The sequence below is a fragment of the Zonotrichia albicollis genome, chromosome 15, assembly GCF_047830755.1.
Source record: "Zonotrichia albicollis isolate bZonAlb1 chromosome 15, bZonAlb1.hap1, whole genome shotgun sequence".
In the NCBI taxonomy this organism is placed as follows: domain Eukaryota; kingdom Metazoa; phylum Chordata; class Aves; order Passeriformes; family Passerellidae; genus Zonotrichia; species Zonotrichia albicollis.
Genome location: NC_133833.1, coordinates 17,458,022 through 17,473,467, shown reverse-complemented (window position 1 = coordinate 17,473,467; position 15,446 = coordinate 17,458,022). Strand labels below are relative to the sequence as shown.

The 15,446-nt window shown below is 47.9% G+C and overlaps 1 protein-coding gene across 3 annotated transcripts in view; it reads left to right on the top strand.

Moving 5' to 3' along the window:
* Positions 1 to 15,446, top strand: part of CTNNA1 (catenin alpha 1) — a 117,299-nt gene that overhangs the window by 98,578 nt on the left and 3,275 nt on the right. For all 3 annotated transcript variants that reach the window (XM_074552114.1, XM_014271340.3, XM_074552115.1), the window contains 6 exons: positions 3,409 to 3,609; positions 4,661 to 4,812; positions 7,418 to 7,528; positions 8,985 to 9,166; positions 9,885 to 9,990; positions 15,065 to 15,199. In XM_074552114.1, the coding sequence (XP_074408215.1) occupies positions 3,409 to 3,609; positions 4,661 to 4,812; positions 7,418 to 7,528; positions 8,985 to 9,166; positions 9,885 to 9,990; positions 15,065 to 15,199 (887 nt within the window). The remainder of the gene's footprint in view (positions 1 to 3,408; positions 3,610 to 4,660; positions 4,813 to 7,417; positions 7,529 to 8,984; positions 9,167 to 9,884; positions 9,991 to 15,064; positions 15,200 to 15,446) is intronic.

The window sequence follows — 15,446 nt, the reverse complement described above, 5'->3', positions numbered from 1 at the left end:
TTATTAGGATGTTTGTATCAGTTACTAACTGGGATGTAAGCAGAATGTAAAGGAGTTCTTGTGAGTGCATATATAAATATGTATGTAAGCCATCCCACATCCCTACTGTGTGGTGTGCTGAAGTAAAGGCTTCACCATTCAGCTCATGCTACAGAATTGTATCAATTATCCACAAGTAAAGGCTTGATGAAAGAGATGCTGGGTTTAGGTAACAGCAGAACATCATAGAAGAAAGATCCTTCATCCTTCAGTGCACAGGGCCCAGGTGAGCTTGCAGTGACAGCACTTTCACAGGTACAGCAGCAGAAGGGCCCTGTTGAGCTGGGGCAGGGTGTGGGGAAGGCTCGCTGTCAGGATGGGAGGTGGATGGCGCAGGAGCCCTGTGGCCTAGAGATGTCTGTGTGCCTCCAGCCATGAGTGATGTGCAGCTCAGGGAGCTCCAGCATCAGAGGTGCTATCTCCTGAGCAATCCTTGACAGATTTTTCTCATTTAAGCTGGTGTTAGTTGTTCTTTCGAGCATTATAAACTGCTGGCACCTCCATCATCCTGTGCAAAGATTCACAGCTGAAGTGTGCTCCCTGTGAAGAACCTCCTTGTTTTGCACTGTCGCCTGTTTGCTTCATTTGATGCCCCTACTTGTACTAAAGATGGTGAAAAGGTTTTTCCCCCTTCTGTCTCTTCATGGTGTTTGCAAACCTGCAGAGTTCTGCCATGCACTTTGTCAGTCATCGCTTCCCTGACTGCACAGTCTCTGCCTCTTTCATTATTCCTCATTTCAAAGCTCTCCTGTACCTTCTGTAATTCTTATCTCTCTTATCAGTGCCTTCCCAAAGCACTCTGGGTGTGTTGGTGTGCCCACTATCTCTGTTCTTTAGAGCAGTTGCTGATAGCACCATGTAATTGTCAAATTCAATGTTCTGAAATTACCTGAATCTCCTTTGAAACCCTCTTTAAAACCATTCCATTTGCTGCCTTCTGTTCCTCTGCTGCTGACAGAGGTTTATGCCACAGATTGCCCATCTCAGTGGAGCTATTTTTTTCTGAAGAGCCTCCCAGTGAATATTGCCAGGATGAACAGTGTATTTACAAGAGTGTGAAGTCCCCAGTGTTTGCTCCATGTGCTGCCTGGCCTGGCTCCTGCAGTGCCCCTTGGCAGCAGAGGTTCAGCGTGGAAGTGGTTCTGAGACCTTCCACAGGCGGTGCAGCAGAGAAGCACAGCTGTGTTTATGAATCTGGGGCTTCATCTCCCGACTGTTCCTCTTTGATTTTGATCTCCTGTAGCCCTCAGACTCCCGCAGAAGCTGCTGGGGTTGTTTGGAAAAGCATTGCTTCATCCCTTTAATGTGGAGGTGGGTGGAGGTGGAAGGTGTTTGGTAGGAGTGGATTGAGGATTGACAGTCGTGGGTGACTTTTTATTCTGTAGCTTTTCACAATTTAATGTATTTCCTTGTTTGGTCTAAAAATCATTTCTATGGGAAAAATACCTTTCCTTTTACCTTGTTGCCCAACCACACCACGTTCCCTGTAGCTATTTTGGTGGGACAAGGTCCCTTGGCTTTTGCCTGTGCTGTGTTGCTGTGGGATGTTTCTCGTGCTCAGCAGGAGGACAGGGGGGTTTGGGTGTGGGACAGCCTTCTCCCATCCCCAGAGGTGCTGGTGGGGAGCCCATGCTCTGTGTGCCCATAGGATGGGGAGCACTGGGAGTATTTACAAGGACTCAGCACAGTGTTGGATCTTATCTGTTATCATCCAGCTGGAAAATATCTCCAGAACAGATAGACCTGACAGTCCTGCACTTCCCTGGGCCCTTTGCAGCTGCCCTGTGGGTTATCTCCCTCTAGAAGGGACTTCCTGGCCACTTCACATCTGCAAAAGGCATTAAATGATCAGCAGACATTTAAACATTCACCTTCATTTTGTCCATGCCTTTTATTAAAGTTCAGATAATCCAAAGAGGCTTTTAAATGGTCTGTGGCTTAATTTATTCATTTAGGAATTGAAGCAATAAACAGTCTGTGTTTTGGCCTGGCGCCGAAGCTTTTTCTTTGGGCTCTTGCAGCTCCCAGGGCTGTCTCTTCTTTAAATACCCTCTGTGCTCGCCGTGGCTCCTGTGCCTGCTCACTGACTTGTCAAATCACTAATGAACCTGCTCTTTGCTCTCTCAGGGCCACATTCTGCCCTCAGCTGAACCTGCTCAGGCTGAGTTGCTTCAGAGGGATTTCACAAGTGTAATTTTTGCCCAGGTTACTTACTGAAGTCTGGCAATATTGCACCTGGCTGTGTTAATTTTATGTAAATCAGGCGTAGCTTCTCGCAGCAATCCTTTCAGACAGTTCTTCCAAATCCTCTCCCAGCCAGCACTATGAGCTTCTTGTCTCTACAAACTCTTGCAAAATGGCTCTTTTACTACCTGCAGAGGGAATAAAAGCCACTTGCAAGGGTTGGCAGTGTAGAAAGATTAAGTCAATGGTAATTAACACTGGAAACTATTTTAAGTGACAGAGCAGAAATGTTTCCAAGTTGGTTTCTTACCAGGCAGCCCAAATGCTGGTGTTGGATGATGATACTGAAACATTAGTCCTGGTACATTAAAGAGTTCTTTAGCAGAGTTTGGAAGTCTGTATTAACAGTTTGGGAGATCTTTAGGGTAGGTTTCCATAAATAAAGGTCCCGATTTCTTAAGGCATCTTCAGAAAACTCTTAAAAGGTTTTCCCCATTTTGGGCTTCTTGTACTCAATGAATAGGGAATATATCTCTTTACAAAACTAGAAAAAGTATATTTTAAAAGCTAATTGCAAACAGAGGTCTTGCTTTTATTTTTTTGTTTGTTTTCTGAACAGCCAGTGAGTGCTGTGTGGCTGGAATGCTTTCCACATTATTCACTGCATACATTATGTGTCTCAGATGGGAATGGGCGACTGACGGTGTAATGTGCTCTGATGGAATGTGTGTGGCTGTAGGAAAACACTCTGGAGGAAGCTGGAAACGTGCACCAAGTGTCTGTTGGAGTGTTGAGGGGAGTAGGTGTGGTGCTGGGGAGGTGCCCATCACCCCACGTGCACCGGCAGGGGAGTGGTTTGCAGGTATTTGGAATAAGGGCTGGGGCAGTCCAGGGGAGAAATATGGAAAGGAACCAGGGGAGAGCTCAGCAGAACTCAGCTTTCGTTTTGGTAAAATCGAGTACAAACAGGGGCAGGACGTGTGGAGGCCAATTGGTGAATGGATTGATGGCTTTTTGACACCTCCTGTGCAAGGGCAGCTCTTTGCTGGTTGTGACCTTCACATTAATGCCTGACAGCATCTCCATGGAGCTTCTGTAGAGCAGGTCCCACCCTGAGCAATTGCCACGCTGATGACTGCGACAGAAACGACATTACCATCTAAATCCTCCTTCTTTTACCTCCAGAGAATCACATTTTAGAAGATGTAAACAAATGTGTCATCGCTCTCCAAGAGAAGGACGTGGACGGCTTGGACCGCACGGCGGGCGCCATCCGGGGCCGCGCCGCCCGCGTCATCCACGTGGTCACCTCGGAGATGGACAACTACGAGCCCGGGGTGTACACGGAGAAGGTGCTGGAGGCAACCAAGCTGCTGTCCAACACAGGTAAGGGTCGCTCACTCCCAGGAGCCCTGATTGCTGTTGCTGGAAAGCTTGTGGGCAGCTGGGTCCCCGTGTACCTGTGAAATCTGTTAAAGACTCAATTTGCTGTAATGCAAATTAGTGGGAGTTGTTTGCAAAACTGTTGCAAAGTGAGAAGTGTGATTTTGCTGTGTTGTCTGGCTCAAAGCTCAGCTGTGCACAAGGTGTCCCTGAGTGTGCTCGCTGTCATGGACTGGGCTGTGGGAAGCAGAAACACTGGGAATGAGTCCCAGGCGTGAGTGAACGCTTGGAAGTTGTGCTGTGCTCATCTTGCAGTATTGCAACAGGCTCTGCAGCTGTTCCGGGTCCAGAGGGACGATCACATTCCCCCAGCAGAATAAATTTAGGGTAATAATTAGTGTAAATTTTGTAAAGTATCTTTAGAGCTGTTGGAAGAGCATTGTAGGTTGTAGTGCCCCACACCTAAACACCAAATCAGGGTGTTCCCATGCACTACTGGTGACATCCATAAGGGTGAGGGGTGATTCTGGCTCCTTCAGTACCAGCCACTCGCTGCTGGTTTTGCTTTAATTACTTTGATGAAGAATCAAGGGTGACACTGAAGAAACAGCAGACTCTAACTGGTTCTGGCATGTTCTTCCTGGGGCACCATGAGTCACTGAAATGCAGCAGTGCAACCTGCCCCCTTCCAGTGCTTCTTAAACTTGAGTCTCCTGATGGTAGCACGACTTCTTTCCCCCCAAAACAGTGATGTACATCTGCAGGGAACATCAAACAAACAATTAATATTTGATCCCATAGTTTCTAGGAGCTTCCCCAGTTGTTTTCTCCTTGTCCATTAGAAGGGTGTGATAAACTTCACTGTCCAAGGGGAAAACACCAAAGAGCAGCAGAGTAAGCAGAAATGGGGCTGGATTAGGACTTCACCTCCTGTACCAGACGTTGTGATTTCAGTGGAAGGACTGCACAGCTTGCAGGACAGTCAGGAGCAGGGCAGGAGTGGGCGGCAGAGGGTGGCTGGGGTGGCACTGACCGCCCTGTGCTCTGGCCGCAGTCATGCCGCGCTTCACGGAGCAGGTGGAGGCTGCAGTGGAAGCGCTGAGCTCCGACCCCGCCCAGCCCATGGACGAGAACGAGTTCATCGACGCCTCGCGGCTCGTGTACGACGGCATCCGCGACATCAGGAAAGCCGTGCTGATGATCCGGGTGAGCACAGCTTCCCCAGCTTCCCACTGCCTTCCCTGCCCCTGTTGGACTGACAGCGCCGGGATGATGGAGAGCAGGCAGGAGAACATTTTCATTTAGCTCCTATTAACATTCAGTCTTCAAATGTGCTAATCGCTGTGGAGCACTTGAGCAGTGCCTTTGGATTCAGATTCATTAACCAGATCTGAGCATCGATGATGGCCCGAGTTGTGATGCTAAATACCCTTCATGCATCTTTTGTAATCTCATGGTAATGCCTGGCTCGTTAATGTGCTGAAATCAGTGACCTTTCAGTTAACAACAGCAAATTAATTCAGAACTATAGATGTTTGTTGATGGTTTGGAGCTTAGAAATAAAACCTAATAGCTCTTCATTAAGTAAATTTTGAGAATTAATGTTAGTTAGTCAAAAGGAAGCTGAGATGAGTTCAGTCTGTAGTTGGTAGAGCATGTAATTTGTTAATTGGCTAACCTGGGTAAACAGGGCAGCTCTCAGAGGCCTTGACTGCTGTGTGCTTGCAGTGGGTGTGACTTGGGAGCCCTCATTTCTGGCAGGCCAGACACAGAAGGGTGCAGTTGGTTGAAGGGATGCAGAAAAGGAAGTTCTGGTTGCAGCTGATCCATGGACCTATTCCTTGGATCTTACTGAGGCAAAAATGGGCAGGAGCCAGACGTAACAAAGACAAATATAGGGGGTTTATTCCTTTTTTCCTCTTTTCCTTGTATTTCGTTTACTGTGAGAAACTGCCTTGGTCTTTCATACTGGTGACCATGGCAGATGCAGCTTGTTGGTCAGTAAATCAAGAATTGTACAGCCCCAGAAGATATTACAGTAACCATTGCAGTGGCATCTTCCATGTTTGCTGCTTAAAGGAAGGATCAGATGAAAAACCAGGAGAAAAGCTGACAACCACATCTGTGCTCCCCGTGGAATTTTTGCCAGACAAGCTCAGGATTTATAGACAGCCAGTGGTAGTTGAGGACATCCCTGCCTGCTGAAGCCCTTGTCAGTCAGGACAGGGAGCTGGGAGTGCCAGTGGGCAGCAGTTACCCAGGCTGGCAGTGCCAGGAACGCTGAGCTTTGCCCTGTGCCACCCTCCAGGGCCAGGGAGCCACAGCTCCACTGCCAGCAGCCAACAGCAGCTCCCTGCCCACACAGCAGCCACCTAGAAGGAAGTTAAAATATTAGCACTTGTTGTCCAGAGAGTTTATTTTGGGATAAAAGAGCTATCCAAATCTCTCCAGGGCTTGGTGGAACCCTGCTCACGGGGGCTCATTCACTTCAGCTTTGTGCAGAGTCTCTTGCTCTTTACAGGGACCAGCAGGAGAAGCCACTGCAACACCTCATTTTTGTGTTTATGCAGGGTATTTTCAAAACTACCATCTCACTATATCTGTATTTATTGAAGAGAAGTTCTTCCCCCCTCCCTGCTGCCCAGGCTCGTCACCCCAGAGGAGTTTCTGTCCTTGGTGGCACTTGAAAGGCAGAGTTACACTTTGTGTGTCCTGGGCTTTGGGAGGGATGGGCAGAGGGGAGTCACAGACACAATCATGTACAGCAGAACTGTTTTCTTTATGCTATTTCTTTTTTTTTTAATATTGATACATTGAGCTCCTTCTTAGTGTGTGTCCCTCTGCTGATGTTGTGGGTATATCCTGTTCTCCAGGGCCTGGAGAGGAGGCTGAAATACCCAAAGTCTTGATTGTCACCATACCCACCTTTGCTTTCTGGCAATTATTTTGCATGTCCATCTCTATTTTCATTGTATCACAAAGTGTCTGTTGTAGAAGACTAGTCTGTGAAATTCAAATCATAGGGAAAAAATCTAAAGAACAGGGACTTTATTTGCATCTTATCTGTTAATCACAATTTATTGCATCTATCAGTGAAGTTCTTTGTTGACCCAGCTCTGGAGAATTGTCATGAAGTGCCTCTTTAGCAAAGATGTAGTATTTTGACAAACATGCTGTTTAAACTTGATAAGCTTTATAAAAAGTTTGCCTGCTACAGACTGGCAGTAGCAAAAATAAATCCTAGGCAAGCAGGAACTAGGTCAGATGTGTTTAGCCTACAGCATAAAAGCTGGCCCTTACTAGCTGAAATTTTTCAGCTTTTCCCAAGGGATAAGGATAAATTTTGAGATATTTTATCTGTTGTTAATTTAGTCAATGCTTTGATTCATAATTGTGCTGAAGACACTGTCTGTGCTTCTGAACCGGCCCTTAGAGCTGTGTGTAATTCCAGCTTCAGAATCTCGAGTGAAGCTTTTACATTTAATCAACTTGCAAAAGCACTGCTCGCTTTGCAAGAACTTTTTTCTGTCTTTCAGATGCTGAGTGCATTAATGTCCTAACAAATCTCAGCTGTTTAGTTACTGCTGTGTGATTCTGGGATCCCTATGGTGTTTAACAGGAGCAGTCAAGCACATAAAATCACACGTGTTCAGAGCTGGATACAGTCCCTGTATTTACCTTTTTGTTGAAAACATGGAATAATTTTTACCCCCACTGATTTCCATTCTCTCTGCTTGAAAAATAATATTCTTGTTGGTTTCCAGAGCCATGAAATCTGTAGTTTGACTCTGCTTGAATGCTTTTTCCTCAGACTCCTGAGGAGCTGGATGATTCTGACTTTGAGACCGAGGATTTCGACGTCCGCAGCAGAACCAGCATCCAGACTGAGGATGATCAGCTCATTGCTGGACAGAGTGCAAGGGTGAGGCACAAACCTCAGCTTTAGCCAAGTGTGATCTGCCTTCAAGGAACCCTTCAGCTTGCTTTGAAAACCTAGGTTAAATTTGAGGGGGGTGGTGATAAAAATGCTGGATCAGAAAACTGGCATGTTTTGTTTCCAGCATTCTCCTGGAAAGGAGGTTGAGTGAAATGCAGTTGGTCTGACGGATGTGAGAAATGTCTGTGGTTTATTTTGGGTATTCTGAAAGATCAAAATCCTTTTAGTACCGAGAAACTACATCACATTTTGATATCACAGACACTGTAGTCGAGTGAGCTTCTGCAGGAGGCAGATCACTCATTGGATTAATGTTATTTTCAACAGACAAACATTAACTTTATGAGAAAAAAATCTTCCCAAAATGTGTCCTCACACACGTGCTGGTGTGTTTGGTCACTGAGCATTTTATCAAGACAACATTGAGAGGAACTCAGAAATGAAATCATTTCAACTAACTGCATTTCCTGTGACTCAAAAATGAAAGCATTGATAGGCAATATATAATCATTAAGAGGTGAAACCCTAAAATCAGTGCATTGAAGGAAGACCAAGCCTTACCTATTGCTTTTATTTGACACAGCCCCTCTGGATCAATAACAATTTACACTCTTGGGAAGGTGCCATGGCAGATTTTTTGTGGAGGCTCTTCCTGCCAGGCAAGAAGTGGCCAGACCTTATTTATCAAACCTGGGCCACGTTGGCTTGGGAATTTCACCAGCTGGGAGTGTTTTTATGCTCCCCTCCCTGGCACAAGCACTTCCTATGCCTGGACCCTCACCCCCTTCTATTTAAATGCAGACATTGCTCATTTACCTCTTAGCACATCTACTGCCAGAGGATTTTTAGTACCAAAGGCTCCTTTTTGCCTGCTCCTGGAGGCATCTGTGCTCCCAGTATTTATGAAGGCAAGGCCATGGAGTCTTACACAGGCTATAAACCCAGTCTGAGAGATTTTATTTGGGAGTAAGCACATACTCTTTATTTTCACTTACTCTTTCCTCAGCAGACATGTTTCAAAAGAGTACAGCTAGCTTTTTGCAGGGAAGAGACTGGTAATATTTCTTATTATCCTCAATACCCAAGTGGAACTTAATTTTAAAATGTTGAAATTTTCTGTAAAAGACAAGTCCTCCTTCTTCATGCAGTTTTATTTTGAGGGATGGTAATATGTGGCAAATTTGTTTGGAGTCTTAACAGCTTTATCATGCAAAGGACCATATTTTAAGTGTCAGCTTGTCTTTCTGGGCACTTTTTCTTTAAAAAGAGTATAAACTTTGATTCAAAATGGAAGCAAATGGCTCTGTAAAGCCTCTAGGTAGAGGATTGCTATTAAAGTTTTATCCCCCATCTACATGACTGAAATTGGTTATTAGTGAAATGTTCCAAAAAGCCTCTACAAGGCAGCAGGAGGCCATATGAGAAAACTCTTCTCTTGCAGGCTATCATGGCTCAGCTCCCTCAAGAGCAGAAAGCCAAGATTGCTGAGCAGGTCGCCAGCTTCCAGGAGGAAAAGAGTAAATTGGATGCTGAAGTGTCAAAATGGGATGACAGTGGCAATGACATCATTGTCCTGGCCAAGCAGATGTGTATGATCATGATGGAGATGACAGACTTCACCAGGTGAGGCTTTTTAATTTGTGCTCACTCCCAGCTGCCTGGGCTGCTGGGCTTTCAATGAGACACGGTGCAAGTTCTCCTAAGAGTCTCACTTCTTATAATCTCTTTTAAATGGTGCCCTGTTCCAGCTGCATATTAACTGGGGAGATGCATTATTGTGCAGTGGCTGGGTGGTAATAACTGTTTAAATTGATCTAGAGATACACAGCAGTTATTGCCTTTCTTTCTTAAGGGTGATTCTTATCCCCAGGAATATATATATATATATATTTGCTCAGTTCTTTACAGCATTAAATTCTATGGGCTTCTCAATATTGCCATACTGCAGAAATAGTTCCTAGTACAGTTACTGGCAGAGGAAAGAGAGGGTTTTTGATGCCTTTTGAAATTAATTTACCAGATTTTTTATAACGCTGTTTTTTAAACTTCATGTTCCATTCCATAAAAATTGCAAATCCATCTTCTAAAATGTTATCTCTTATCATCATTAAGCTTCTCAAAGCAGTAAAATTTAAGATGTTTTTATTCCTGGATTTAAGCTAAATGTGGGGAAGAGCTGAAAGGGGGTAACTCTTGGAAATGAAGGTGCTGTAATAACTGCTCCAGCCCTTTGGGTGAGGAGTCACTGCCAGCACAGGGTGGGACAGAATGAGGAAAGGGACCCAGAATTCACTGCTGTGGTTTCCTGGTGCTAGGAGGGAGCGTGTGCTCTGTTTTGCAGGGGAAAAGGTCCTCTGAAGAACACGTCAGATGTGATCAGTGCAGCCAAGAAGATCGCAGAGGCCGGCTCCAGGATGGACAAGCTGGGCCGGACCATTGCTGACCACGTGAGTCACAGTCCTGGAGCTGCAGCTCCAGGGAGCAGCAGATCTGTCAGTACTGCTGATCAACAGATGAAAATGTGTTGGCTTTTGGGGTCTTTAACTGATTTTGCAGATCTGCTGCTAGGAAATTCTGTTCTTTCTGTTCTGTCCAGCTGCTCTCCTGCCTCGCTGAGCAGTGACACAGCAGCTCCTTGGCTGGAATCAGGCTCCTGGCATTTTGTGCCAGCCCTGCTGAGGTCACACAGAGCCAGGGCAGTGCCAGTGTAGGACCAGGCTGGGCTCACAGCACACCCAGAGCACTCCTGGTGCTTCCCAAAGCTCAGACTGCAGGGACAGCCCTGCACAGTGGCACCTGGCCTGTTGCACCACCTTTAATCCTGGCTCTGAGGCAGCTTTGTAAGATCAACAATTTTCAGCTGCTCCTCAGGCTGAGTGGGGAGGGTGTCAGAGCTCTCTGGTGTTTTTCACTCCAGAGCTGATGGAGGCTTGGAGCAAGGCCTGCAGGGACCTGAGTGTGGCTGGGCTGTCCCTGTGCTGGGCAGGAGTTCTCACAGGACTGAATGAGCATGGCCAGCTCAGGGATTTATGCAATCCCTGTCCTGAGCCACTTAGAAACTGGGCCAAGCAAGAGCACCTTTGGCCTCAGCCCACACCCAAGTAGCAGGGAAACATCAACATTAGTAATAATATTCCACCTTCAAGAGAGACTCTGAAATGCAAGGAGGTTAAGTCTGAGATCATGGGCTAAACTTTGTTTTCCCAGTTGTCACTTGCTTTCCAGGCCTTTTCAGGATGGAAATTTGTGTACTGCAAGGTTTTCACTGAACCAGTGTCACTTTGAAAGTAAATCATTGCAGTGCAGGACTCTCTCTTAATGTTGCATTCAGAGGTGCTTGTCTACACCCTCCTTTATTAATGATGCAGTGAGAAATGTTCAATGGGGAGATAAATTTGATAAGTGTTTTTTCAAATGGCTTTCCTTGCTACAGCACTTTGACAGCCTTGTTTCTGCAAGAACCAGGTGTGCTGCTGGTGTAGGTAAATGAAGCAAGGAGCAGTTTGTGTTCAAGGTCTCAGGGGAGCTTGGGCTGAAGGTTTACAATGCCTTTTCTTTTTTTTTTCATTCACATGTTTTATGCAAAGTTGGTATATGGTTTTCTATACCAAGCCATTTCAAAATATAAAAGAAAACTACTTTCAGTAGCAGTAAGGTCCTTAAAAATGTAACAGATTAAGCACATGTTTGAAGATAAATATGAGCAGCACTGTACAGTTAGTCATTTTGACAAGAATATAGCTTTTTCCTGACTCCATACTCTGCTAATACTTTGAGCCTGCATATTTCATTAGATGTGCTTCCATACTCTTTAGAAACATGTTAATGTGGAGCAGAGTGACAGCTACAGACCAGGAGCAGCTCCTGGTTCCTGCTGCCCCTGGAGGAGGGAGCACAGGGAGGGGCTGTGTCCTGTGCTGGGTGACAGCAGAGCTGTGACCCTCGTGTCAGTGTGCCAGCCCTGCCATCAGGCCCTTCTGCAGCACATTCCTCTGGAGCTCCCAGAGCTGCTGTCCCAGGAATTCCCTGCCTGTTGGGATCAGTTCTGCCATCAGCTGCAGGTTCTCCCCGAGGTTTCCATCCCTCACTCCAAGCAGCTGCTGCTTGCTGGGAGCAGGGGAATATGAACAGTTATGAGCACAACACAGATGACAATGATTTGCAGCAAGGGTTCTCTCTATTATTTATTTTTTCAATGTCAGAACACCTACAAAGCCAAAGGTTATTTTCCTTCTGTGGCGGTGGGAGGCCGAGGTTACATCAGTTCTGTGTCAGTTCTGATCACCCCATGAGAAGCAGCTGGGTCAGGGTAGGGGGTGCCCCACTTCCAGTGAAAGGCTGCAGCATGGTCCCTGCTGGGCTGGGGACCCTGGGCACAGGCTGGTGGCAGCTGCTGGCACAGGGGGTCAGAGATGTCTCCCCAGGGAGCTGCCTCCCAAAACAGCTGCTGGCAGCTCCTGCTGGGCCCAGCGGGCACCTGGGGCTGAGGGGCATTTCTTGGGAATTCCTGGTGCAGCAGGGCCCATTCCCAAAGGGAGAGGCAGTGGGAGGAAGGAGCTCTGGGGTTGCTGGCTCTCCCCTGCAGCCACTGGGATGGTCTGTGTCCATGAGCACACACCAGCAGGGCTCTGCTGTCTTCCCCTTCTCTGTTTTTGCAGAGAAAAGGGTGATTCTGCTTCTCTGCAGGCTCAGCTGGGGTGGCAGGAACTGGAAGTGGAGGGTGTTTGCTATGTCTGGGATGGAGCCTGGATTTGACCTGGAGCAGCCAGCTTAGCTTTTGCCAGTAACCTTCCCTGAGTCTGGTGCAGCAGCTCAGTTTGGGGGCTTTGGGAAGGTGGGGTGGCCCCCAACACGTTCATTTCCATTTGCACTGCACTCCCTGCTGGGCTGTGCTGTGTCTGTGAGAACCCATCCATCTCTGCAGATGGGGGTTGTGGCTGTGGGTTAGTCCAGTAATGTCATCATTCTTGATCACTGTTCAAATTGTTGCCTTTTGGGTTTTTGATTTTTATCTGAGTGCTTCTGCCTAGGAAAGGACAGGGCTCCTGCAGGCACCCGCAGTGCCTTTTGTTGATGCTCTTTTTTATCTCGTGTTACATCTCCATTTAAACCTCATCTGTCTTTGAGCTCAGTCCTCGATCCTGCCTGCAGAAATAGCACACACAGGAGAGGATCTGGGTTTCCATCTCACACTGGATTGATGCACACAGCCCAGTGATGATTCCTATTCCACGAAGGTTTTGCTGCCTTCCTCAGCTGTTGGTGAATGTGCAGCAGCCTCCTGCCTTGAGAGTCTTTCCTTGAAGGGTTTCACAGCCCCACAGAGGAGCTGGAATTGTTGAGCAATCCCCTGATGTGCTGCACTGGGCATTTGTCAGCCCTGAGCCCCGGCACTGCTGTGTTAGATGAGCTCTTTGGGAGATGGAGAGCAGTTTCCAAAATGGTAATTTGGGCTTTTCATTAGCTCTTTGGCCAGGGCTATTTGTGGACTTGCTCTTAAACATCTTGTAGTGCTGACTAATATTGATTAGCTTAAAAAATTAACCTGCAAGCTTTGCTGCTTTGTTAGGCAGGGCTTCACTGCACTGATGGAAGCTGCATGCCCACGTTGAGAGTTGCAATTACTTTGGGTGTTCCATCATTTTCCTTGGGACTCAGAAGGTGGTTTTATGTCTGTGGTGGGGTCAGATGCACGTAAAGCTGTTCAGATCTCCCAGTGCAGTGCCCCTGTGTGTGTGTGGGCTCTGTGGGCACATCACTGCAGCACCTGAGTCACCTCTGCTCAGCACAGAGACCACTTTGCCTTACAAAGGCCACTTGTTCTGGCCCTGGAAAAAAACAAATGTGTGTGTTAGCTGCACTCACCTTCACTGCAGAGGGAAATGCCTGTTCTGGCAGACTGAGTGCTGTTGGGAAGGAAATGCTCCTCCATGGGAGTGGGGCCATGTTTGCACATCCCTGCGTGTGCACCACGATCTGCTCCTCTTTTATACAAAGAAAAGAGCTTCTGCTTCCATCTCACAGCTAAGGGGAGAAGGTCTGCAGGGAGATTCAGGGCTCAGAGCCTGCTGCTCACAGCCAGGAGGGGATTTTTACCCTGCCCTCAAAGGGGAGGAGAGGCTGCATGGCCAATGCAAGAACCCTCAGCTGGAGTGAGGCATTAGGTAATGAAGTGGTGCCACATTGAAGATTAATCTTTGAGTCATGCCATGTCCATTATGAATCTTCATCAGATGGTCCATTGCACAGGATCAGGGTCTTAGGTGAAATGGGATTTTGCTGTGAACAGGGGTGTGTGAAAAAGAGCTCTTAAATCACTCTGGATGGGGTGCAGCTGTCCAGAGGCTGGAGATCCTGCAGGGTGTAGTCCTGTCCCTGGATAATGGTGGGTGAATTCCACTGCTCCAGCTGGAACAATGCTGGGCATAGTGCATCCAGCCTTGGAGCAGGAGATGAGGATCAGTGGGAGTCTGGTGGTGGTTCTGTCCAGAGGCCTGTGGGTGCTGGGTGGGGAGGTGATGAGTGGCCATTTCCATGGAGCAGGAGCTGTCTATGGGGTACAATTATGCTTCTGTGGGGTTCAGAGCAGGGCTTGAGCAACGTGGGGTGTGACCCAGTGTGATGTAAGTGAAGCTGTAGGTGCTGTGTGTGTGTGAGCATGTGGGCTGCCCCTGGGCTGAGGTGGCCATGGGGGAGCTGCTGCTGGGACCCCACTGCTGCAGGTGCTGAAGGGGCTGCAGGGCTGCTGAGAGCAGCAGAACCCTTCCCACAGCCTTTGTCCTGCAGAGCCTGCTCTGGACTGTGGCTGCTCCTCAGCTGGGCTCCCCTCTGCTCTGGAAATCCAGCCTGAGCCTGGCTCATCCGTGGCTCATTCTTCAGTTCTGTCCCAGAAAATGCCACCCTCCCAAACTGCACAGAGGACTCCTGCAGAGCCCTTTGTGCAGAGCTGAAAAAGTTACATTTCTCTTACGGATGAGTGCTGCAGCAAGCACCTTAAATGTCATTCTGTGCCTGGTGAGGAACCTGCTTTCCCCACTGCTACAAGATGGGAGCAAAAGTCAGGAAAATCTCTGTTTGCTGCATGTAATTGAGTTGCTGTTGGGTTTATCATTTTCAAGCTTGGAATACTTAAGATTGAGGATTGAGGGAGGAGTTGGTAACACCTGCTAGTTGCAGCTTGGGATCTTGGGTGTCAGACCATTGCTGCTGTGTTCTGTGCAGTACAGGAAGGACCTTCTACAGCTGACAGACCTGCTCTGGGGAGGGTAAATGGTCCTTCTTCTTTTCCTCTTCCTTCTGTTCCTCCTCTGTCTCCTCCCTGGCAGGGCTGCTGAAGGGCAGTGGAAGGAGCCTGTGCAGTGCTGCCCCTGCTCCTGCTCCTGGGTTTGGGTGCCTCTGTCTCAAAGCCCGGGCTCAGCAGGGAGGGAGGGAGGGAGGGCAGCGCTGTCCCAGCCCATCCCTGCCCAGGGGAGGTGCCTGCAGTGTGTCTGGCTGTGCCCAACCCTGCCCTGTCACCCACAGTGCCCGGACTCGGCGTGCAAGCAGGACCTGCTGGCCTACCTGCAGCGCATCGCGCTCTACTGCCACCAGCTCAACATCTGCAGCAAGGTCAAGGCCGAGGTGCAGAACCTGGGCGGGGAGCTCGTCGTCTCCGGGGTACGTACGGCACACCTGCCTCAGGCAGCTCTGCTCCCACAGCTGATTCATGTGAGCTTTTGTGTTCAGCCCCACGGAGCAGAGACTGGAGATGCTGGAGCATTCTGAGTTTGTGTTGCTGCCTCGCTGTTCTGGGGAGGAACGCTTGCTGGGAAAATACAGACTTCACATTTCCTTATTCAACAGTGTTTGTAGACAGATTCACTTCACCTCTGTGTGATCTGTTTTCCAGACTGCTTTTCACTCT